The sequence below is a fragment of the Mustela putorius genome, unplaced genomic scaffold (genome assembly GCF_011764305.1).
Source record: "Mustela putorius furo isolate JIRA1106 unplaced genomic scaffold, ASM1176430v1.1 tig00004036_pilon_pilon_pilon, whole genome shotgun sequence".
Taxonomy (NCBI): Eukaryota; Metazoa; Chordata; class Mammalia; order Carnivora; family Mustelidae; genus Mustela; species Mustela putorius.
The window spans coordinates 213909-239509 of NW_025422172.1; the positions used below are offsets into that span (position 1 = coordinate 213909).

Sequence of the window (25601 nt, forward strand, 5' to 3'; positions counted from 1 at the left end):
GCAATTTAATTTTACTTAAGGAGAATGACTTGAGAAACACATGTTTAGCTTAAAGTGGCTTCTTAATGTAAGTACAATTTGAGAGAATAACCCTGTAATGTCACAGGAGCCCAAGAAAGCATTATTTATTTATGTATTTATTTATTTTTAAGATTTTATTTATTTATTTGACACACAGAGATCACAAGTAGGCAGAGAGGCAGGCAGAGAGAGAGAGAGAGAGAGAAGCAGGCTCCCCGCTGAGCAGAGAGCCCCATGCGGGACTCGATCCCAGGAGCCCAAGATCATGACCCGAGCCGAAGGCAGTGGCTCAACACACTGAGCTACCCAGGCGCCCCAAGAAAGCATCATTTAAAGGCACAAGTATTTTTGGCCCATCAGGTTTATCTTGTTTTCTGAGCTGAAGTATAGACTTGTCAGTGGGCTTTGTTAAGTTAAAACTTTTAAAAAATTATAAGCACAAACTTCATCTTATTTTTGAACAGAAAATGAAATGTGTGAAGGGAACCTATAATTTTGCTTTCACAATGATGACTACGAAAAGCAGTTATTGTTTCGAAAAGGAATTTGAATAGGAGTTGTTCATATCGCTGGTCCTTGCTTTACAAGTTACATATATATACATATTCCTAAAGAATCATAATTAAGGCAAAAGTTGGTAACTGAATCCATGAATTCTACAGAAAGTGGAAATATGGGTGCTCAAAGACAATGCTACAAATTTAAGACTGTCTTAGGAACTACTTAACCATTTCAGCATTCATATAGAGGACGATTTATGTCCTTTTGTTTGTTTTGGGCACAAATATTTTTCTTTTTACTAGTTCCTCTTCCTTAATTTTAAGTGGTGGTGTTTTAAATAGCAATGCTGAATTCTTACTCTAGGTGCTCTGTAAACCTGATTGTTAGAACAGCCACATGAAATGTAATTTTAAGCATTAATTTAGCAATTTACCATTAACATACAGCATTTGTGATGTCAAATCCTACTTTAAAAAAATAAAGGTCTCCTAGGGAGAACAAATACAAATTCATCAAAACAACCTGTTCAGAGGATAATCATTGTTAAAAATTAAAGCACACATTACTCTATTACTAAGCCCCTGCGTAGCCCCTGCTTGGAAACATTCATACAGTGTTAAGCCCTTAGAAGTTTCCATGAAGTATACCAAGAGTAATCCCTGAAGTTTGGCTAAAATGCATACATCTCAGCCATATGGAGGAATAAAACAACCACCTCTAATTGACTCGATACCTGACAGACACAAGCGTTGAAGTCAATGTGCTCCCAGCTGAGTTTACCTGGATTGTCTTCATAATAACGTGGGTCTTACCCAGTTTGGAAGGATGTGAACATAGATGTCATATGCTATGATACCACCTGTGGACGTTTACAGGTTTTCTATGAGGTCAAAATTCTAGGAACTCTAGGCTATTTAAGTAGTGCCCTCAAGAAAATTTCAGAGTGTTGGTTTCAGGAGCAGAGAAGAGCAGACACCCCTGCCGGTGCAGGGCTTGACTGACACGTCGTACCTGTCCGCTCTGAAGCAGTGTCACTAAAGGAAATGTTACAGTTCTAGCAAAAGAATTCATCTAGTTCTGCTGTTGATATTGTTAGTCGTGGTAATAGTTATCTTGTTATCTACACTATGCTGTTACAGTATATGTGTTATGGAACCTTTTGAGATAGGAGCTTCCATTATTACACCTAATGGGATAGCACCCTTGTAGTGTGGATGCATATAGCATCATGCTGTATGAACATACACAACTACATATGAATACATGTTTATGTATATACACTATGTGTGTGTATGTGTATTTTTTTTAAACTTGAATCACCTCACATCCCAGTGTGATCATGCGTAGCTATATAATTTGGAGCAAATTACATGAACTTTCCTTTTTTTTTTTTTTAAGACTTTATTTATTTATTTGACAAACAGAGATCACAAGTAAGAAGAGAGGCAGGCAGAGAGAGAGGAGGAAGCAGGCCCCCGCTGAGCAGAGAGCCCGATGCAGGGCTCAATCCCAGGACTCTGAGATCATGACCTGAGCCGAAGGCAGCGGCTTAACCCACTGAGCCACCCAGGCGCCCCTACATGACCTTTCTAATAAGGCTATTCCCTTGTTTATAAAATGGGGCCAACCATAGGATTTACACTCCGGACCATTGTAATGAAATGTAATGAAACCATGTAATGAAATAATACATGTGAAGCCATTTGCTTTACACATAGTAAATCTTCAATGTTAGTTACTATTGCTATTTTAATATTAATATTGCATAGGTACACCTTGTTTTTTATAGCATTCTAATTTTAAATAGGGTGGTGTTTTAAATTTTCCTTTTCTTCTAGGATGTCCCCATAAATAGAAACAATCAATATCGGTAAAAATTGCTTTTTCCTGAGAACACAGTTTGTTGGAAAATTGTTCTCTTCCATAACATTTTCAAAAATTCAGTTATTTCATATCCTTATAGATTTCCGTGAAGGTTGTGAAGATCAGTTTGCACCCATTTCATGACTGAGCATTCTCATGAGTAAGAAACAGAAGATAGATCTATAGCTTTTTTCTGGGAGTTAACAAAATCCGCACTTTACTTTTGTACTGTTCTGTCACCATTTCTCTCAAAGAATAGAGGAGAGAGAGAGAAATAAAATTAATTAGCTTGTCTTCAGAATCTTAAAACTCAAGTGCATTATTGACCTTTGTAGAATTGGCCCTATTTTGACTTCCATATGTCAACAGTCCTGAGTTTTTTCTGTTCCATACATAGTCATATGAAAATACAGCCGTCCAAAGTCTGACATTGTGATCCCCAGTGTTCGGTGTCATGTTTGTACCATGAGGAACTGTGTATTATTTCTACAGTAACTGATTTTAACAGTGACTTTATCATTGCCATGGTATTTTTTCCTTCAGTTTCCTTACTTTACTTCAGCTATGTATTATTTATTTTGCAATGAATTTTCTTCTCCTGTGTTAGGATCTTACCCAGTGTGTTACATGCCAAGAAAAACACATTACTGTAAAGAAGGAACCACCTAAGTCCCTGGGAATGACAGTGGCAGGGGACAGAGGAAGCAAGAGTGGTGAACTGCCCATCTTTGTAACCAGTGTGCCAGCTCATGGCTGTCTGGCACGTGATGGCCGCATCAAAAGAGGTAAGATAGGGAGGGCTGGGAACAGTGAAACTCTCCCATCTTCTCCCTGCATGCAACTCATGTTTGAAAAAAGTAACAAATATTCCCCAAATTTTCTATTAAATATGATTTTTTAAAAATCTTCTAAAGTGTCCCTTCCATATATATGTGTAAAACCTTTCTCTAAGGTTAGAACAATGCCTAATGGGAAGGAAAATTGCTGCAGTTTGATGATGTTTCTGTTCTTTTTTTTTTTTAAGAATTTATTAATTTATCTGACAGACAGAGATTACAAGTAGGCAGAGAGGCAGGCGGGGGGGGGGGGGGGGCGGGAAGCAGGCTTCCGGCTGAGCAGAGCCCGATGCGGGCTCGATCCTAGGACCTGGGATCATGACCTGAGCTGCAGCCAGAGGCTTTAACCCACTGAGCCACCCAGGCGCCCTTTCCGTTATTTTCTAATGTTTATTTAGATCATTGCATTATTTTATGTTGGAAAAAACCCTCCAAAAAATAGAACACTCATCTTTTCCTTCCTAACCTTTTATATAATCCTCGTTGCCCTTTTTTTTTTATTATATTACTTGGCAGGGCAACAAACACTTTTTTTTCTTCCTTAAGCAAACGATGCTCAAATCACAAGTTTCATTTCTTTGTGTAGACCCAAGGATCTCTTCTCTTTAAGTATTCTGATACATCCACGCTGAGCAAACTCTGTAGGACTATATCTATAAAACTGTGTAACTCTAAAACAGGATATGTTTAAAATTCATTTCTAAGAGCAAAAGATCAAATAATTTTTGAGCAGGAAAGAACTATAGAAATCACTGAAGCCCAAAGAAGAGAAATGAACATGCCCAGGTCCTGCACATTAGCAAAACGAGGTCTAATGATTTGGACTTCCAGTCACATCACAGTGCCTCAAGCCACATTTTTTCCTATATATGATGAAATTATCTTAAAGTTTTGAGTTGTTTTGGAATGTTTTCTATGAATTGGATTTTTCCCTCGATATCGTAAGAATGACAGAGATGTGAAAAAATTACAAATAACAGGATGTATAGGGAAGATAATGACTTGGTAGCTCATCTCATTTTCTTGTTTATTCCTTTGGACAGGTGATATATTGCTGAATATCAATGGCATTGATTTGAACAATTGAAGTCACAGTGAGGCCATGGCTATGCTAAAAGCCAGCGCCGCGTCCCCTGCTATTGTCCTGAAAGCACTTGAGGTCCAGACTGTCCAGGAGGCAGCCCAGGCTACCGAAGAGCAGCCAGGCACCTTCAGTGAATATGAGTAGGACTCCAGCTGGTCCCCGTCGTGGGTCATGTGGCTTGGGCTTCCAAGGTACTGACAGCATTTGAGCAGTTTCATGGAATAATCGTAGTGACAACATTTCTCAGTATGGAACACAGTAAATTCATTCGTTCAGTGTGTGAGGGGGAAGGTCCTGGTCAGAGATGAAAGTGGCAATGGCATATCAAGTTATAGAAGAAAAGGGTAATTTTTTCCTTAGGTTATTATATTTTAAAAGATAAATTTAAGGGGCCTCTAGGTGGCTCAGTCGGTTAAGCATCCAACTCTGGATCTCAGCTCAGGTCTTGTTCTCCGGGCCATGAGTTTGTAAAAAAGATTTTTTGTAATTTTTAAAAAATTAAAACATTCTTAAAAAATAAACCCTTTACCTTATTAAAGGTAAATTTAATAGTAAGAACTAAGCTAAAAAGACTTGGTGTATCAGTTTATAAAAATGAATAAAGCCATTCTGTCCATGACTATTAAGAAGGTTCTCAAGTGGACCAGCCATGAGATTTGGATGTTCATGCTCTTGCTTTAGAAAAGCTGTCATTTACCACACGTGTACATGCTTAGACTTAGTGTGCATTTTTCACCAGAAAAAACAGGTCAAAGTGTGGGGCCTTTTGAAAAGCTTTACTAAATCCCCTTTCTTAATCTTGTTAACTCTGTCTAAAAAGGCAGGATGTCAGAACTCAGTTTTCATTGAACATGAGAGACTCCTTCAGCCAAACCACGGGTGTGCGAGAGTAGGTCTTCTCACCACCTTCGGGACTGTAACCCACCAGGACATTCTGTAGTTGGTCATTGTCTGCTCATGAAAGTGTTTCAGCTCCTGATGAGTGTTGTATATACTTCGGTATTGAAGTTGGAAGAATGTGTATTACTGTCTTTGTTTCTAGATCACTTTAGAGGAATCCTAAAACTGAACTATGATGAAACTTTCTGATTCTGAGCCAAGTAGGAAAATGACTGATTTTTTAAAATAAAAATAAACAATAAGAATGCCAGTTTCTGAGACATCTAGCTTCATTTGGATGTAATTTGTAATAACTAGCATTTGTATAGTGCTATGTGAGATATATATATATATATATTTTAAAAGTCCTTTCACGTAAAGAATAGCAGAAAAATCCAGGATGAATGGAATTCATTGTGTATCATCTAACTTACTGAATTGTCCTTGTGGTAGTGAAAAAGACCAAAAAGGCCTGAAACAGTAACAGAATTCGTATCTCAGGGCCCTGTAGGAATAGATTGGAATGGTTGCTATGAAACCATGGCCGTTCTACCTAATGGTGAGGGCTCAGCCAGCAGAGGGAACTCATTTATCCTCTTGAGTACTCAGCCTGATACACTGACGTGTCACTTGAAACCCAGCATGTCAGAAAGGCCCGGTCCCACTGGGGGAGAAGTGGTCTCCTCAGCGGTGCAGGAGCCGAGCATGTGCACACCACTGCCGGTGGCCAGGCCATGCTGGCGCTCCTTTTGTTCTTCTTACCTGGTGTTCTGGGTGTCCAGCTCCCCTAAGAAGTCCAGAAATGCTCAGCCCATTGATCAAGGACTCCCACTCCTAGTGGCTTTTGGCCAGCCTGCCGTGTGGGAGCAGGCCTGTCTTGGGCAGGACTGCCAGGTAGCAGGTGGACAAGGAGTCTGACTGGTCTCGGACAGGAGCTGGCAGCCCAGGACCCAGGTTCCCACTTGGGTTCCTTGGGATTTTGGTTTGGAGGCGTACCCTGTCCTCTGACTTCTCTGCCTCCATGTCTGTCCCCAGGGCGGAGCATTTTCAGGTGAATCACAAAGAACAATGATATTTCAGATGAACAGTACATGGGATAATGAAATCTATTTGGGGAGTCTACCTGTATCGAAAGGGTATCTATCAGTCCAAGCTCACAATTCTGTGGACTTCTTGAGGTTGTGTGTTGTGTGCAGACCAGTATACACAACCAGGTATTGGGAGGGCCACTGCTCTGTGGGTACCGGCGGCTCTTTCCAGCATGTCGCACACCACACAGGGTAGCAACTCTGCTCTTTCTCAAAAGGGAGGGTCTTTCTCTGCAGTTAGCTGGCGGTGTACCAGACAAAAGAGTCATTTGTTTTGTGTTGTGCTGTTTCATTGTTTGTTTTGGCAGAAGATTCACAAAAACGAAAATACCTATATCGTCTCTAAAAAAGTTTGAAAAGAGGGGAATCACTCTTATGTTCTGCAGACACACACAGAAGGCCATATTGTAGTTTTCCAGGCAGAGGAAAATCCAAGTTGAGGTGAAGTGGCCGAGACAGAGAGAAGAGCAGTGGTTGCAGGGACTGGGGGAGGGACAGAGCAGTGAGCGATGAGGAGCGCGGGTGTCTCTGTGACGGAAACGTCGTAGAATGACATGGTTGTGCAACACTCTGGATGGACCTAATGAGACCTCCATATCCCACTGCAAAGGATGCGAGTAAAATGTTATATAAACTCAAATTCTACTTTATTTAATAAATAACATCTATGAAGTAATTATAGAGGTGAACACAGAAAACAAATACGATAAAGAAGGAAATGATGTCATGCTCCAGTCATGCTCTGGAGCTGCAGCAAGCACAAGCTGCTGCTCGGGGGCCCAGCCTGCTTGCTCCATGGAGGCAGGGGGCGGCAGCTTGGGGGCCTAGCCTGCTCGCTCCACGGAGGCAGGTGGCGGCAGCTCGGTGGCAGGACCCTGCTGGTCATCCAGGAAATTCAAAAGGCCTGTGGCTCTTCCGTGGCAGAGAAGTGAACGAGGGCCCTGCCGACCATCTGCCCTGGCCCCAATGGGTCAGGGGGGGTCACTGGTTTTCCTAACCCATAGTGAGCAGCCATAGCAGGGATGGCGGGGGCCAGCTCAGGCCCTAGAGGTGCCGCAGGTGCCAGAGTGGCTGCTGGAACAACTTCCCGAGACACATCCTGATCTCGCTCTGGGGCCGGTGCTGTAGCTCCGAGAAGAGAAAGCATCATCAGCTTGATTGACTTCTCTTTTGCCTTTCCCTTTCCCCACCACTCAGCGTGGCCTGCGTTCAAGACCCAGCCCCCGGAAGGTGTCCCCGACGGAAGCCCATGGGGACAGGGAACTGAGACGATTCACTCTCTTCAGCCCAATTACAATCTACAGAGGCTTCCTCAGGGTGGCCCACCCTGCCTCTGCCTCAGGCCCACACCAGTCACCCCCAGTCCTCCTCACCCCCAGCCTCTGGCTCCGTGGTCTTTTCAGGAGCGCATTGCCTTTCTGGAAGCAGAAGCTGGGCACAGCGCTGCAGGTCCGAGCCCGGCACATTGACCTGCAGGTAGGCCAGCAGCGTATGCAAGCTGGGAAACTCCGGAGGCTGCACAAAATCCCCTGGATACTTTTCCACCCAGGTGTTAAGGATGGCATAGACGGCCCTGGGGACAGACATGGAGGCAGAGAAGTCAGAGGACAGGGTACGCATCCAAACCAAAATCCCAGGGAACCTATGTGGGAACCTGAGCCCCTGGGCTGTCAGCTCCTTTCTAAGACCAGTCGGACTCCTTGTCCACGTGCGACCAGGCAGTCCTGCCCGAGAAAGGCCTACTCCCACACCGCAGGCTGGCCAAAAGCCGCTAGGAGTGGGAGTCCTTGGTCAATGGCGTGGGCATTTCTGGACTTCTTAGGGGAGCTGGTCACACTCCTCAGTCTGTCTCCTTGCCCACGAGCCACTTGAATTCAACTGCTTGTGCCCGGGGAGGGCTGGTGTCTGACCTCTTCATTACCCTCACTGCACTCGCCTCTGCTCGGTGAAGATCCAACCGAGGAGGGAACAAAGGGACTCTGTCTCTAGCCAGGCCTTCCCAGGACCCTCCCCATACCTCCACCGTTACCTCCTCTGCCCAGTCACTAGGTGCCATGAGAGTGGATCTGTTTCCACTGACACTCACCTCCCACAGGGTGTGGGATGCCTGCTGCTCCCTGGGCTCTACTGGGTCACCACTCTCCCTGAGCCCCCTCTGAGCACCCAGCATGCAGGTGCCAACAGACTGCTGTGCGATGGTTCCTCAATCCTGCGTTCTGGGTCCCAGAATTGGGGCAGAGAGAGGGCTGGGAGGGGTCAGGGATGGAGCATGACCCTCTCAGGGGTTGAAGCTGTACACCATCCCCTTCTTCTCTCCCACAGTGCTCATACACCTACCCCAGTCCCCCAGGGCACCTTCCCAGTTTCCAGTAGAAGCTCTCAGACATTTACCATAAAGCAAGAATAACGAGGTGAGTCTGAAGGTCCGGCAGCCCCTCGAACTCACAGGACCCTCACTACCCTGGTGGACAGGGAAGGCCCTCCTAAAGCAGCCAAAGCTTACTCACATGTTGCGCTGCTCCTGGGGTCCGCCGACCTCATCATAGCTGGAATAAACACATCCGAATCTAGAGGAGGCCAGGGGGCATCGCATGAGATATCTCTGGATGTTGGCTCTCACCGCCTGACCCTCGACTAGCCTGCAGCCCTGGGGTGCTCTCTGTTCTGTGCAGGGATCCCATTCAGCTCCTAGATAATCGCCTCCACCTACTGGGGCTTCCTGAATGCTTGCTGAATAAAAGGGCCCCAACCAGCCCATCACCGACGTCTGAGTGGGCCTGGCCCCTGCTCACCCCCAGGGATGCTTGCTCTGGATTCAGCCAGACACAGGCCCCAGAAGGAGTCTCAGATCTCCCTTTCAGTGGCAAAGGAGCCCAGCTCAAAATCATAGTGAGAGTCAGGGATGAGGCAGTGGCTTCATCATGAGGGGCACAGGAATGAGCAAAGAGCATGCCCACAGGCCCTCCAGCAGAATTTTCCACTGGCGCAGGCTCCCAGGTGTCCTTTCCCTACAAGACCCCACTGAGTCCCTATAATACCTCTGCCCCAGTTAGGAGCAAGGGAAGCTTGGGGAAGCTTGGGGACGTGCCAGAGTCTCACAACAGGAATTGGCCAAATCTCACAGAGCAGTTAGGGGCAGGGGAGGGTGCTCACCTTGCAAAGAGGAGGTCCAGCACCTCCTGGGTGGTGGCCAAGTGACGATATGTGTCCAGAAAGGTGTGGACACAGTGTAGATCTTGTCTGATGACGGCAGGCACCAGGTGATCTTTTGCGGCCTGCAGCTTGTTGGCCTGCTTGGCCATCAGCACCGAAATCTTCCTCCTCTTCCGGGTTGAACGATTTTTCCCCTGAGGTGAATCAGAGGAGACATGAGTCAGTGCTGTGGCCACCAGGAGGGTTGGGGCTTGGAGGGCAGAATGAGCCCCCAGATCTCAGGGACTTCTGCAAGAGGTGGGACAAGAGAGCTCAGAGTCCGAAAAAGAATCGGGTGACTCAGTGTCTCATTGGGTTCAGCCTAAGGCTCTTGGTTTTGCTTCAGGTCATGGTCTCTGTTTCTGAGGCTGCGCTCCTCGTAGGGCTGTGTCCATAGGGGCAGTGTCTGCTTGAGGATTCAGTCTCTCTGTCTGCTTCTCCCCACTCTCCCCCTGTCTCTCTCTCAAATCCATCCATCAGCCAATCAGTTAAGAAGCCTTTAAGGCAATGAGAAAATGTTCTTGGTATCCATACAAAGAATTGGAAAAAATGATGTCTGAACTTGCTAGTATCTGAGGTCCCTTTGTGAGCAGAGTATGGATAGCACGTCCCTGCATGAGTGGCATGGATCCTGTAATTTCTGATAACATAGCCCATTCTTTTTATTTTTTTGAAAGACTTGTTATTTATTTATTTGACAGAGAGAGAGGTCACAAGTAGGCAGAGAGGCAGCCAGACATAAAGGTGGAAGCAGGCTCCCTGCTGAGCAGAGGACCCCACGCCCCCGACGTGGGCCTCGATCCCAGGACTGTGATACCCACGACCCATGACCTGAGCTGCAGGTAGAGGCTGAAACCCCTGTGCCACCCCGGCACCCAACATATCCCATTCTTGAGACGAGTACACAGAGATGTTTAAGGCGAGGGGGGCTTAGGATAAGAAGGAACAGAGGCTGTAGGATGCAGCACTGTGCCTTGGCCAGAGAAGGGGATTACATCCAGTCCTGCCGCAGTAAAGGGCTCCATGGCTGTGATCAATGACTGGCCTTCAGGACTGCCGTGCAGTGCAGTGCAGTGAGGCCCCTGTTCCTATTCCTTGGGGGGGGGGGGGGCAACAATGTGTTCCATCAATACCAAAGCGCAGAGCAAGAGACAGAGTACCATGGGACCCATGTCCCTTTGGATCAAAGTCTCCCATTTGCAAGACTTGCAGAAGCTGAGGAAGGACTGTTGGGCCAGTGGGGGCACTTGGGAGCATGAGTTAGAAAAATGCCTTGGCCAGGGCAAAAGGAGTCTAAATCAACGGGATGAGACCTGGTCTAAAGTCTCTTTAATGATACTCCTATAAGTATGTGGACAATGGCAGTGCTTCTGTCCAAGGCGTGGGCAGGACCATGTGGGCCAGTTTGGGGAAGAGATGGGATGCAGATTCACGGGAGTACAGGACTCTAGGAGGCCTGGTTGGCTTCTAGGAAGTGGGGCCATTGGCGCTGCATGGGCGCCCCGGGGTCGGGTCTCCCCAGCACCTGCACTCACCCTGAGCCAGCGCCAGACTCTCTTGGCCGTGTGAGGCTTCTTTTCCTTGGAGGAAGGAGAGCAGGCAATCTCCTCGGTCACCTCCTGCACCATGTCCTCTGGGGCGTTCTGTAAAGACAGTGCCCGGCAGCCAGGCAGGAGGCCTTAGAGCCCTGTCTGGAGGCGTTTGCTAGTGTTCAGACCCAGGGCGCTCCATTCCAGACACACCACAGCCCAGGTGGCAGAGCCCTCCCCCAAGGAGAGAAACGTGGCCCAGCTTCAGGGCCTTGGATGTGCTCTGGCACAGCTCAGAGTCACCTCAGGAATTCCCTGTGCGCCCTGCCCACCCTGACATTGGTGTGAACAAGAAGGGATCACCAGGGTATCCACTGTGCTCACCCTCCTCCAGCCCATGGGCAGGAACCCCCACATATCCCTCCTCCCCTCAAACTCCAGAGGAAGGGATGGGGCTTCCCTAGGATGGGGGGGGGCATCGCCTAGTCTCCTCAGTAGTAAGTACCTTATGGCGTCTCCCTCGAAAGGTTCTGTGGCATTGGGGGGGTGGTTTTAGCCAATGTCTGCAGCACGGGAACAAGTCATTTTCCTGGGGGTTCTGGTACCCAGAGCCCCGGAAACTAGGTACACAACAGGAAAACATCTTTCTGTGTCTAGGTCCTGAGTCCAGTAACCCTGCTACTGGACTAGACTGGCTGCCTGGTTGCAGGGGTTCCAAGTTCTGAAGGCCTTTGTGATCCAGGCAGTGACATCACTTCCTGAGATGCCCTATCGGGGCCCACTCCTGGTTGGACCCCTACACGAACAGTGCTCCTGTCTGCCATCTCCTCATCTCCCTTCTGCATGCAAGGACACATCTTATCTGTACACAGTAACCCCAACACACCCCTCTCCACAGGCCCCCAGGGAAGGTCTGGGAGCAGCCAGGGCCCCAGCTTGCAAACACACCTGGTTTCAGACACAAGTCTCTATTCTTACCTGGTTCAGACCCTAGAGAAGCCATTGTGGCACACAGGGATGGTCTTCTTGCCAAATATGGATGAATCCAGCATGTCTTTCTATCAGATGTCCAAAGGCATAGGTTGGATAATAGCTATGATGTTAGAAGAGTGCTGTCACATGGAGGAAATACCTCCCACCCAATTTCCACCCTCCTGTCAACTTCTTGGAATCTGCTACTAATCAGATCCCACCCCACAGTCCCTCCTGGGGTGTGTGTGTTTGTGTGCACCAGCACACAAGCTCCTGTGTGCACACATGTGTTCATCGGTTCTCACATTCTGGAGTCCCAGAAGAGGACAGCCCCACTTACAGAGGGCTGGGTGTTAGTTCCCAAGGTCTTAGGCTTTGCATTTTCAATGCAAACCCTAAAGAAGGGACTGGATTCTTGGCCCTTGATGGTCAGAATGTACCCTTAGCCCTAGAGACCACCTGTCCCGGGATGCAGGCCATTCTCTCCTATCCAAAGGGTGTGATGCAGATAGGGGTCCATCCAGTGGGTCGCCATGACCCGGGATCCTCCTCAGACAAGAAACTGGGCATATGTCTCCTGTCTAAGAGACCAATGATCACCCTCAGCCTGATAACATTTCCAGGCCAACAGCCACTTCCTTCCAGAAAAACTTTTCCAGAGCCCCCAGTGAATGGCTAGGTTGCATCCAGGACCCCAACTTTGAGGATACTCAAAGAGCTGGGTTCAAGCCTGCTAAGCATCCCAACCAGTCTGATTCTGGGCAAGGCCTGGACCCTTCTGGGATCTTTACAGTCTCCCTTCGGGGGCTCCATTGGTTGCCCAACTCCTCTGTAGACATGTTTGTGTGACCCCTCCCCAGAGTGTGGTCCGGACTTGGTGATTCACTTCCATGACACAGAACGTGGCCACGTGACCCAAAGGCCCTTCTGAGATTTCGTTCGAAAACTCATTGCCCAGCCCCATGTTGACTCGGATCCATGTTCTCTCTCCAATATTCATACTGGAGCACAAGACCCTAGGTGGAACCATGACCCAGACATACGCACATGGCCCAGCCCTGTGGGCCCACAAAAGACAGAAGTCAGGTCTTTGAGATGGGCTGTATCTGGCCCATGCCCCTGAGTGCACTCAGGTTCTCGGTGAAGCAGGTCCTCCCTTGGTGTTGTCATCAGCCCAGTTTAAGGAGAGACTCTGGCAGGAGCCCCCAGCAGAGCACTGCTGGATTCCTGATCCCCTGAGACCACAAGGCATCGTTTGTGGGTTCAGCCACTGAGTGTGGGGAAGTGCAGTCACACAGCCCTGGGAGAAGAGCACTGATACTGACCAACTTCCCAGGCCCTGGCCCTCCTCCCCTCCCACTCTGGTCCTTCCTCATCTTCTCTGGCCACGCTGGCCCCCTTTCTAACCTCCAGTCCTCTGCTCCATGGTGCCCTCCGCCAGGTGGAATGCACTCGCATTTGTGCAGGGCTGTCTCCTTCTTTTCCTCCCGCAGGAATTCTCCGTGTCATCTCAGCACAGCCTTGTCATACCCCTTACCGGGTGGAGTTCGGGCCTTAGTTGTGTCCCTTGCTCTTTTGCTGTGGAGCAATCGCTTTTCCCGTTCACATTTTGGTTTCTCGTCTGTCCATCTTCTTCTGCTCTAGACCCTGAGCTCTCACGAGGAGAACCCGCTGGGCTGATAAGCCCTGGCACCATCTGAGTGCACAGTGCCCAGTGGCTGAATGAACGGGAGACAGGATCCGTCCCAGCACAGACCAGCTCCGTTGTTTGAGCCTCACTGATTTTAGTCCTGTGTAAGCCTTTTTTGTTTATTTTTAAGTTAACTGTGACTGATGTTGGCCTCGAACTCATAACCCTGAGATCAAGGATCCTAGTGCCTGAGGAAGCCAGGTGCCTCTTTGGTCCTCTTTAAAGGTTTTAGGCTGATCACTATTCAAGTGAACTTGGTCATTTTAACATGCTGTACGGAGCTATATTACATTACGCTGAATGACCATGTAACTCCCCAGGTTTTGGTAGCCTGTCACCACAGAGGTCCCCGCCTTGACAGTGCTGAGTGGATCTTCAGATTGGAGACTGAAATCCTTTCTGTGTTCTTCAGGAGCCCAGAGTCTCTCCACCATCGGCCTTCTCCCTCCTTGGGATGACATGCACCTCTGATGCCATCAGCACAAGAGGAAAGATGACAAGGAAATACACACAGGAGGGTGTTTCCGGCCAGGTCTTGAAGGCCTCAAGGTTCACTTTGATGCTCAAGCTTTTATGTATTATTTTAGGATTTTATTTCTTTATTAGAGGGAAAAGAGCACAAGCAGGAGGATGGGTAGAGGGAGGAGAACCAGAGAGATGCTGATCTGAGGAGGACAGGGGGTGGCTGATATAGACCTGTGCAGGGAACAGCCGAGGCCGCCCAGAGCTAGCCTGCGTCATCTGGTGGGCCGGGAGTAAGGAGCGGCCTCAGATCCCTGTGCCCATGACCTGCTATCAGGGGAGACCCTCTAGGGATTGCTTCCTGGACTCAGAGAACATTGAATGGTGGGGAAATTTTCCTTGATTTAGGAGGGACATGAAAAGTCAATCATTGGGTTGATACTTTCTCTTCTTCGACCGACAGCCCCAACCTCAGAAGAAGATGCTGAACCACCTCAAGAGCTACCTCCAGCTCCCACTGTGGTGCCTGCAGCAGCTTCAGAGCCCGAGGGGCCTGGATGGGAACCAGTTGTGAGTGTGATACAGCTATGGATACAGCCGATGGATACAGGCACCTACCTGAAGGGGCCTACTGCAAAGTTTCTATGGACAACCAGGTGCATGATTGAAAGACTTAGGGGTCTTCCCCTGTGGGGGACATTCCTGGCTTAAAAGTGTTCAAGCGGTGAAGCGGGGCGATATCCCAGGTGTGACAGCATGATCTCAGGATCCCGGGGGTCCCCAGAAGACCAGCTGGGGGGCCCCCGAATGCTTCCGAGTTCCCAGACATCAGTTAGGGAGGATGGCTGAAAACCAGGAAGCTAGGTCCCGGCTTTCTGCTCTGGGAAGCAAGCTGGGCCCAGACACCACCTTATTCCATCCACAAAGTCTCACACATCTCGCCATTCTGGTTGCAATGAAGAAATGGACTGTACACCAGAATTTCGTACCTGTGGATTATGCCCAGGATTGAAGGTGCTAGAGAAACATTTTTTGACATAAGGATGGAGAAATGGTTCCTCCACCACAGCTACTGGAAGGACAACTGAAGGATTATTTCAGCACCGGAAGTCAGACCTGCAGGAGTGAGTGGGAAACAAGGAGCCCGGTGGGTAAGTAGTTAGCCAACATGTCGGGAAATCTGAATCACCATTAGCTGTAAAACACACAAAAAAGCCATTTCGAGAGATGTTAGTGACAAGTTGGAATGACATGATAATGCACATTGTTAGAACAACTGAAGGTACATAGCATTAGGATTCTGAGATTCTCATTTTGTGCTCTAAGTGGGTAATAGACTCAGTTCAGACATAAGTTACACGTGCTTAAGAGTTTGGCTTTTTTAAAGATTTCATTTATTTATTAATTTATTTATTTCTCAGCAAGAGTGTGAGAGCGCACAAGCAGGGGGAGCAGCAGGCAGAGGAAGAAGTGGGCTCTGGGCTGAGCAAGCAGCTTGATGCAGGACTCAATCCCAGGTCCCCAGTATCATGGCCTGAGCCGAAGGCAGATGCCTAAGAGGCTGAGCTACGTAGGCGTCCCTACATGGGGTTAAGAGTTTTAAAGGTGGGGCACCTGGGTGTCTCAGTTGGTTAAGGAACTGCCTTCGGCTCAAGTCATGATCCTGGAGTCCCAGGTCCCACATCAGGCTCCCTGCTCGGCAGGGAGTCTGCTGCTCCCTCTGACCTCTCCCCTCTCATACTCTCTCTCTTGCTCTCTCAGATAACCCAAAAATCACAGAAATCAAGTATATGTTTTTTCAAACTAAAAGATGAAATTAGAGAATAAAGAAAGTATGTCAACTCCTTGACAGGGAACAAATGAGAAGAAAGAAACATTAAAAATGCATGATCGGGACACCTGGGTGGCTCATAGGGTTGAGCCTCTGTCTTCGGCTCAGGTCATGGTCTCAGGGTCCTGGGATCGAGCCCCACATCGGGCTCTCTGCTCGGTGAGAAGCCAGCTTCCTTCTCCCTTTCTGCCTGCCTCTCTGCCTACTTGTGATCTCTCTCTGTCAAATAAATAAATAAAATCATTAAAAAAAATAAGCATGATCAGGGACGCCTGGGTGGCTCAGTTGGTTAAGCAGCTGCCTTTGGCTGAGGTCATGATCCCAGCATCCTGGGATTGAGTCCCACATCGGGCTCCTTGCTCAGCAGGAAGCCTGCTTCTCCCTCTGCCTCTGCCTTCCTCCGCTCACTCTCTCTGACAAAAAAAAAAAAAAAAAAAAAAAAAAAAAAAAGCATGATCTATAGAAAAGTAAAAATCATACGGTAGAAATAAGTCTACCTATATAAGCCATCACAACAAATGTGGGTAGTTAAACCATAAGTCAAATGATATATGAATGGACAGAACTCTTAAATTGAATTAGGAAATTAACAAAATCTGTTTCTCTGCTGTTTTTAAAAAAACATCAAATGCAAGAGGACAGAAACCAGTGCACAGGCCCAAACTAAAACCAAAGCAGATGCACTGGGTTTTGCCTGGAGGTGGAAATACCCCAGGCTGATGGCCTTGGGAGACACGAGGGGGTGGGGGGTGGGGGCCAGCTAAGGGAGGACTAAATGGAAGAAGTGATGTGAGATTTGAGGCGGAAATGGTAAGAATGAGCCACCTGGGTGCCGTACTTCAGGCAGAACATCCTAAGGTCCCGTAGGACCTTAGGATGTTTGTAAAACAGAAAGGTGGGTGTCCTTTGACAGATGGTACAGGAAATAGATCATGAAGGATCTTGAAGAATATTTGCATTTTATTTTTAGTGCAGTGAGGAAACATCGGAGCATTTGTAGCAGACGAGTTCCATGATGTATCTTTAAAAAGATCCTTCCAGCTACTGCGGGGAGAATGCAGTAGAGAGGGTTATAGAGAAGCAAGAGGGGAAGCAGGAAAGCCATTTGGTGGCCAGTACAGTTGTTCAAGTGAGAGGAGAGAGTGCCTTGATCCAGAGGGGTTGTAGGGGACACCAGGAGGCAGCGATGGGCTGGAAATATGTTTTGGCGGTTGAGCCAAAGGGACTTCTTGATTGACTGGACACAGAGTACGGGATGGGGAAGAATCAAGGCTGACGCTCTCCTTGGGGGCTTGAGCAACTGGGTCGATGTCAGTGCCATTCACCGAGATGGGGAAGGGTGAGGAGCAACAGCTTGGGGGGGTGGGTAGGGGTTGCAAATCAACAATTCTGATTGGGTCTGAGATGACTCTCAGCTGTAAAAGTGGAGTTATCATGTAGGTAGTCCACTCTTTTGGTGTGGAGATTGGTAGAGATTTCTGAACTGGAGATAAAAATTTCAGAGTTGTCAGGATAAAGCTTGGACTGTGTTGACTCCCCTAAGTAGTGTGTGTGGGTAGAGAAAAGGTCCAGGGTGGAGACTCAAGGTAAGTGTTCCTCGAATTAGCAAATAAAAATAAAGGAGTGCCAACTGAATTTGAACTTCAGATAAACAAATAGTTTTATGAGACTGATGCACTGCCTACTGTGCTAAGGAGGCACCTACAATAAATATTTTTAAAGGATATGTTACATGAAATACTGGGGACATACTTGTGCCAAAAGAATCACTTATTATTTTTCTGAAATTCAGATTTAATGGGACATCGCATTTAATTTGACAGTCCTACCTAAGGTATTACTTCCTTGTTTAGATGAGATGTAGAGAAGGATCAGGAGCAAAGAGAATGTTCCATTTAGTGTGACTATGTAACCTATCTTGCCAGAATGCAATGTCATAAAAAAAATTTATAATGCTCACAAATTCTATGGGTCATGTATTTGGACAGGGGATAGTGGACATGGCTTTCCTCTACTCCTTACTCTAATCCTGGGATTCTTGCCAGCGTGGTGTCTGGGTTCCAATGGTGAGAAAGAAAATGCATGTGCATGTAAGCAAAAGAGAAAGAGAGATTCAGATAGAGAGAGAGAGAGGGAGACAGACAGAGAAAGAGAGACTTTATCACTCAAATGTCCCGATTCCAGGTAACTTTGATTCATTCTACAAGAAGCTCCCCCATGCCTTGCCCTATATTCTGGACTGTACAGTAGGGATAGGAGGAAAGCCCTTGTTCATTTTTCAAGCATTTATGGACCAGACCCTGTGCAGGGCACTGGGAACACAAAGGGTCTTAGCCCTGGCCCCTGCTGTCCAAGCACTTACAGTATGGGTGGGTATGTGCTGGTGAAGACAGACATATCGGGAGAATCAGGGCTCGGCATCCCCATCAAACCCTATCCTGGCTTTTGGGGGAGAAGATGTGAAAATGTAAGCTATTCTTAAATAATCTAGCAGGTGACTTAGGATCAGACAGGCTGAAACAGATAGCAGGAACAGGTGGAACCTGGGAGAGGGAGTGATTGTTCTGGGTTGGATTAGTTTGGAACGATTTTCTACAAGAAGAAAAGCAGTTTGAGCTAGAGCTTCCAGAGGAGGAGAGTTTGATCACTTCCCTTAGCTCAATAGCATCCTAGACATCCTCACATTAAATAAGTCTGATCTTCCACACCCAGAGCCCTAGTGCCCACCTTTAGTTCACCCTGGGTGTCAGTTGACATTTTTTCCTCCGGAGTCCTGGGTTTCCTCTACACTAGTAGTTAGATCTAGAAGCTTGGCTGGGCTTGATTTTTCTCTTTCCCTTCCCTTCTCTTCCCTTCCCTTTCCCTTTTCTTTCCTTCCCCCCTTCCTTCTTTCCTCCCTCCCTTTTTCTTCCTTCCTTCCTTCCCTCATGTCTCTCTCTCTTCTCTCTCTTTCCTCTCTCGCGCGCTCTCTCTCTTCCTCCCTCCCTCCCTCCCTCCCTGCCTCTCTTCTGTCCTTGCTCTCTCTCTCTCTCTCTCTCTCTCAGGAATACTTACTTCACAGGTGGTGCCCTTGTTTCCACCAGGAACATGTGCGACAAAGGCTTACCACCTAAGTTTTCTTCTCTAGTTAAAAATGTGCCAGCATCTCATTTGGATTATTTACTTACTTTTTTATATTTATTTTATTTTAATATTTATTCAACTTGTCTTGGTGTTGGTTTGTTTTGGTTTGTCTGCTTTTTGGTTTGGTTTTGTTTTGTTTCATGTTTTGAATGCCTGCTCTGCTCCAGACAGATTGCCAAAGCAAATGCTTATTAATCTCAGCAGTCTTCGTGGTGAAATTACTTACTCCTGTAGGTATATGTGAAATAAGAATAAGATCAAGCCACCTAGACACCAGTGTTGGTAGAGTATCTCATCCCAAAGAAACCCAAATCCTGCTTTAAAACCAAACAAAACATTGAAAACTAATATAGCTCCTTACTGAAGATCTCTTGAGAAGGTAGAATAGGGTGAATTATACTAAACAACATCCATCAAGACTCCCTTAATAAAGCTTCTTTGTATACTGTTTCTCCCGCCTTGTTTGTCACTTTCCCTATTTCCTGCTCGTCCGCAGTTTGCCCGCAGGTCCCAGGCTGTCCTCCCCCACTCTTGTCTCCTATCATGTCTCCTTGTTTTTCTTTTGCCAATTTTCACGGAGAGGTAATAACAGTAACTAACACTTACTAAGGGATTATCAGGAGACGGAAAGTGTAGCAAATGCATCACCTGTGTTATGAGGAAAATACTGTTCCTTTCCTCCGTTTAAAGATGAAGAAAGTGGAATACAATGAAGTTAAGTATCTTGCCCAATATCACAGAGAGTTAAAGCCTAGATCCACGATGTAAAGCCAGACAGTCTGACTCGAGAGTCTGTATTCTTTTTTTAAGAATTATTTTTATTAACATATAATGTATTATTTGCCTCAGGGGTACAGGTCTGTGAATCATCAGGCTTACACACTTCACAGCACTCACCATAGCACATACCCTCTCCAATGTCCACAACCCAACCACCCTCTCCCTACCTCCCCCCACCCCCCAGCAACCCTTAGTATGTTTTGTGAGATTAAGAGTGTCTTATGGTTTGTTTCCCTCCCGTCCCCATCACTTTTTTTTTCATTTTTTCCTTCCCTAATCCCACGACCCCTGCCCTGACTCTCAAATTCCTCTTATCAGAGAGATCATATGATAATTGTCTTTCTCTGATATAGAGTCTGTATTTTTAACAGCTATTCTATACTGATTTCTTTTCCAAAATCTATATATAAGTTCCACTTATGATAATATAATAGGCTAGGAAATGACCCTGCCTTAAAAAAAAAAAAATAATTAAAATAACAAAGTAGAAATCAAGTTCCGTAAAGCACCAGGTACCTGACAAGTTAGTGAGAAGGTACAAGATGGCTTTTTTCTCCAGTATACTCTTATCACCCTTCTCCTCTCCTTGTCTCTTGATATGCTCATTGGACATGTGTGGCTATATTCACCTCTGAACTTTGGTTCCTGCTCTTTACTGGCTTGCTGGGCCCCAACACACCCTGTTTTTTCTAACCAGCCTATAAGCTCAAGTTCCTATTCAATGGTGATGGCAGAATGAATAATTAGACAGAACTTAAACATCAGAATTATAAAACTAAGTCCATCACTCAGGTTATCCATTAGTAAATAATATTATTGCTGTGAAAATGATTGTATTGAAGTAAAGAAACTTTTCAGTGATAGGCCCTAAGAGAGATTATCTAGTCAAACACTTTTATACTTGAAGTTGAGGCCCAGAGAGGTTAAGTGATTTGCCCATATTGAAAATGCTCGTAGTGAACTAGAACCCAGATTCCTTTATTCCCATTTCAGTGCTCTTTTACCATATCCTACTGGACTTGTGTTTTTAAGTATCATCCCAAGCACATTTCATTTCTCCATGTATATAACAAGAATAAATTTTTGCTTCAAATTTTAAGAAAAGAGGGGCGCCTGGATACCTCAGTCAGGTGAGCATCTGCCTTTGGTTCAGGTCATGATCTTGGGGTCCTGAGATCGAGCCCCATGTCAAACTTCCTGCTTTGGTGGGCAGTCTGTTTCTCCCTCTGCCTCTGCTTCCCCCACCCTCTTGTGTGAGTTCTCTCTCTCTCTGTGTGTCTCGAATAAATAAATAAAATCTTTTTTAAAAATTTTAGAAAAAGATTCTATTTTTTACAAAACTAAATCAAAAGCACTCAACACCACTAGAAAATTTTGGTATTGACTAAATTCTGTAAGTACCTATATTGTTTTAGACCAAAGCTGGTAAGACAATGTTGCACTGTGCATAACTTTAAGTATATAACTACTTTTTTTAAAGTTTATTTACATTTGGAATCTCATATAAAGATAGTTAACTAGTCCTGATTCTCTATTTTAGTTAATTGCCTGAAGGAAGGATCCAAATGCTGTTTCCTATTCTATAAAATAAGAGTTTATTTGGAATGATAGCTCAAAATCTTTTCTAGTTCTGTACTTCTCTAAGTCACATTAACCAAAACTTAAATTTTACAATGCTGTGTCATCCTTTTTTTTTTTTTTCCTAACGCATTTAGAGGTAAGAAGGATGTATAGAACATGTCTAACATATTGTGAAAATCTGCGAAGATGTCTTAAATTATTTGAACTTCATTTTAGCTAAAACATTTTAAACTGACAAATTACTTGAGATTGTATTCAGAATTAATTCTAAAGTAATTTTTATAATGCCATATTACATTAATATGTTTATGAAATATCTTTGAGATTGCTATAGATTTTAGAAAGTCTGCTCCAAGTAGAATTTCAACCTGTGTAATAAAACAAAGTAAGAAAATAATACTTTACTGTTGGATAGCACTTTAATATTCCCAGAACAAAAGATTTTCAGATCCAAACATTTGGAGATTCTTCTACAAATAGGACACTTCACCTTATTAACCTGATTAACTTGCAGTGAAAGTCACCAATTGACAGGACCTACCCACACACTTCTTTCAGTGCTTCATTCTTTATATGAGTGATCGTCCAACAGTTCACTCCAACAATTGTCCATTAATTTAAGGAAAGTTTCCAACATGAAAAACATGATAATCGGAATCAAACAGTATTCTGTGATCCAGAAGAAACTGACAATGAAGGTAGCTAGAAGATTAAAAGCAAAAGCAAAAAGAAAAAGAAAAAGAAAAAGAAACATATATAAGTTAGAGACAAACTATAATTTTCAAAGAAACAGTGGAACTATTGAGTTCCTTAAATAAGAATAAGGGGCTACTTAAAGTTTTCAAAATAGAAAAAGCAGAACTTTGAAATTAAAAATATAAATAAAATTTAATTATAAACACAAATAGACTGGAAGAGAAAATTATGAAGAGCCCCTAGAAAACAGAACAGGAAGCAAAGAGGTTAAGAGAAAAAGAAGGGGAAGGAAGAGAAAAAGGTGGGGGAGAGGCAAACCATAAAAGACTCTTAACTATAGAAAACAAACTGAGGGTTGCCAGAGGGGAAGTGGGTGGGGGATGGGCAAAATTGATGATGGATATTAAGGAAGGTACTTGTAATTGGCATCATGTATTATATGTAAGTGATGAATCACTAAATTCTACTCCTGAAACGAGTATTACCCTATCTGTTAACCAACTAATTTAAATAAAAACCTGGGGAAAAAAAAAAACACACAAAAAACGAAGGCAGAAAAAACTTGAGATTCAAGGCTTAACCAGGAGGCCCATCATATTGCAAGTAAGACTCCAATAAAGGAAGAATAGAAAAAGTATAGTGAGCAAGAAATTATTAAAGAACTAATAAGTTTATTTTTTCTCAGAACTGATCGAAATGCGTCTCCACATGGAAAAATCCCACTAAATATCCAGCACAATAAATGAAAAATACTCTTACCAAAGAAAGTCCCAAATTGCAGCATATCAAGGATAAACAAGAGGTTGTAAGAGCTTCCCAAATGCAAGGAATGGGAATAGTTCACATCCAAAAAGTAGAATGGCACTGGACTTCTCCACAAATACATTCTGAAACAATTTCTTCAAAATTGTAAGGGGAACAATTTCACTAGTTAATTCTGTACTCAGCCAAATCAAGTGTGATGGTACAAAAAAGAAAGAGTGGTCCCTCCTTTCCCTAAAAAATACTTTCCATGGACTGTGGCCTATGAAATTTTTAAAGGATGTGATTTGTCCAGATGATTAAATAAGAAAGAGAAAGATATAGATGACTCAGGAGAGGGATAAAAAAGTGTCAGCATGGCTGCTATTCAACAAGCCATGAGGTCAGTCAGTTCCATATTGTACTCTCAAAATGAGAACCTTGGGAAGGAGCTCTCCAGGAAACAAAGAAACATAACATGTTGAGCATACAGAAAAAATATTAATTGCATGTAGCAGTGATTTGGAAGAGTATATAATAATTGTATTAAGTACATAGAAAACTAGAGGGTAAAAAAATTAGTAGCTATGAACTCCAGGAGAAATAATAGGCATGGTCCTAGTTCACCTCTTTGCTTAAAATATTTGCAACTCATAATAATGTAGTCATTAGCTATTTATATTTATATTGGTGATTTATAGAGTCCCACATTATAACATTATTTTGATATCAGAGATGGGTAGAAATGTGGGATAAGAATATAGAAAAGTGAAGTCTTCATATGATTGGGAGTTAACCATTTTGTTTTAAATTGATAAATGAAGAAATAAAGTATAAGGATATCATCTAGACCCACACTAATATTAATCTGTGGCAAAGGAGGTAAGAGTATACAATGGGGGAGAAAAGACAGTCTTCAACAAATTTTGCTTGGAAAACTGGACAGCTACATGCAAAAGAATGAAATTGGACCACTTTCTTATACTGTACATACACAATAATAAATGAAAATGGACTAAAGACCTAAGTGGGAGACCTGAAAAAACAAAACTCATAGAAGAAGACATAAGCAGTCATTTCTTTGACATCTGCCATCACAGCGTTTTCCTAGATATGTCTCCCGAGGCAAGGGCAACAAAAGCAAAAATCAACTGTTGGGACTACACCAAAATAAAAAGCTTTTGTGCAGCAGAGGAAACCATCACCAAAACAAAAAGGCAACCTACTAAGTAGGAGAAGGTATTTGCAAATGATATATCCAATAGGGATTAATATCCAAAATATATAAAGCATTTATACAAGTCAGTACCCCCCCCCCAAAAAAAAGAACAAAACAGATAATCTGATTTTAAAAAGGACACAGGACCTGAATAGACATTTTTCCAAAGAAGACATACTCATGGCCACCAGATACATGAAAAGATGCTCAACATCATTATACAATGAAACGCAAATGAAAACCACAGTGAGATATCATTTCACACCTGTCAGAATGGCAAAATCAAAAAGACAAGAAATAACAACAGTTGGAGAGGCTGTGGAGAAAAAGGAACCCGTGTGCACTGTTGGTAGGAATGCAAATTGGTACAACCACTGTGGAAAATAGTATAAACCTTTCTCAAAAAATTAAAAATAGAAATTTAAAAAAGAAGCTCTGGCACATTGTTGGTGGGAATGCAAATGACGACGCAACAACTGTAGAAAACAGCATGAAGGTTTTACAAAAAATTAAAAATAGAAATACCATATGACCCAGTGATTCAACTACTGGGTATTAACCCAAAGAAAATAAAACACTAATTCGAAAAGGCAGATGCACTCCTATGTTTACTGCAGCATTATTTACAATAGCCAAAATATGGAAGCAACCCAAGTGTCCATAAATGACTGGATAAAGAAGATTTGATTGATATATAGATAGAATATATATTCTTTATATATAGATATATAGAAATAGATTAGGTAAATTAGATAAATCGATATATCTAAAGAAGATGTGATATATATATATATATACTTACATTTAAGTGTATATATATATTTAAATTATATATATATATATATATATATATATACAATATACATATATTATATATATACACATATATATAAATGGAATATTGCTCAACCATAAAAAGAATGAGTTCTTGCCGTTTGTGACAACATGGATGGATATAGAGGTTATATTGCTAAATGGAATAAGTGCGAAAAAGACATACCATATGATTTTCCTCCTACGTGGAATTTAAGAATAAAAAAAAGAAAAAGAAACACAGACTCTTTAAGTACAGAGAACAAATGGGTGTTTGCTAGAGGAGTGGTAGGTGAGGGGGGCAGATAAAATACATAAGGGGGTTTAAGAGTATACTTAATCATGATGAACACTGAGTCATGTATAGAATTGTTAAATCATTATATTTTACACCTGAAACCAATGTAATACTTACATTTATATATATATATATATATATATATACACATATACACGTGTATATGTGTATATTACATATATATGTGTATATATATGTATATATACGTATACATATATATATGAGACAGTATAGAGGGGTGTACCCGAAGGATGTAATTTTCACTATAAGACTTAATATAATTTTACTTAATAAACTATATACATGTATTACCTTGATAAAAATAAAATCATTCCTGCGGTTTCTCCGCAGACCACGGGAGGCCAGAGGCGGGAACCGGCTCCCCTGGCCGCGCGCAGGAGG

The 25601-nt window shown here is 44.2% G+C and overlaps 1 protein-coding gene and 1 pseudogene across 2 annotated transcripts; one reads left to right on the forward strand and one right to left on the reverse strand.

The window, feature by feature from the left end:
* LOC123389821 overlaps positions 1-14142 on the forward strand; it is a 55247-nt pseudogene extending 41105 nt beyond the window's left edge.
* Positions 6886-25601, reverse strand: LOC123389828 (ral guanine nucleotide dissociation stimulator-like). 2 transcript variants are annotated; one of them, XM_045072442.1, is made up of 7 exons: positions 25512-25601; positions 11499-12086; positions 11000-11107; positions 9426-9619; positions 8780-8839; positions 7646-7845; positions 6886-7394 (listed from the first exon to the last, which is right to left on the reverse strand). In XM_045072442.1, exons 2-7 carry the CDS (start codon positions 11634-11636, stop codon positions 7168-7170), a joined length of 927 nt encoding a protein of 308 aa, XP_044928377.1. In that variant the 5' UTR covers positions 11637-12086; positions 25512-25601; the 3' UTR covers positions 6886-7167. The 2 variants fall into 2 exon arrangements, with proteins under 2 accessions (XP_044928377.1, XP_044928378.1); XM_045072443.1 differs by lacking the exon at positions 25512-25601 and having other exon boundaries at positions 11972-13593.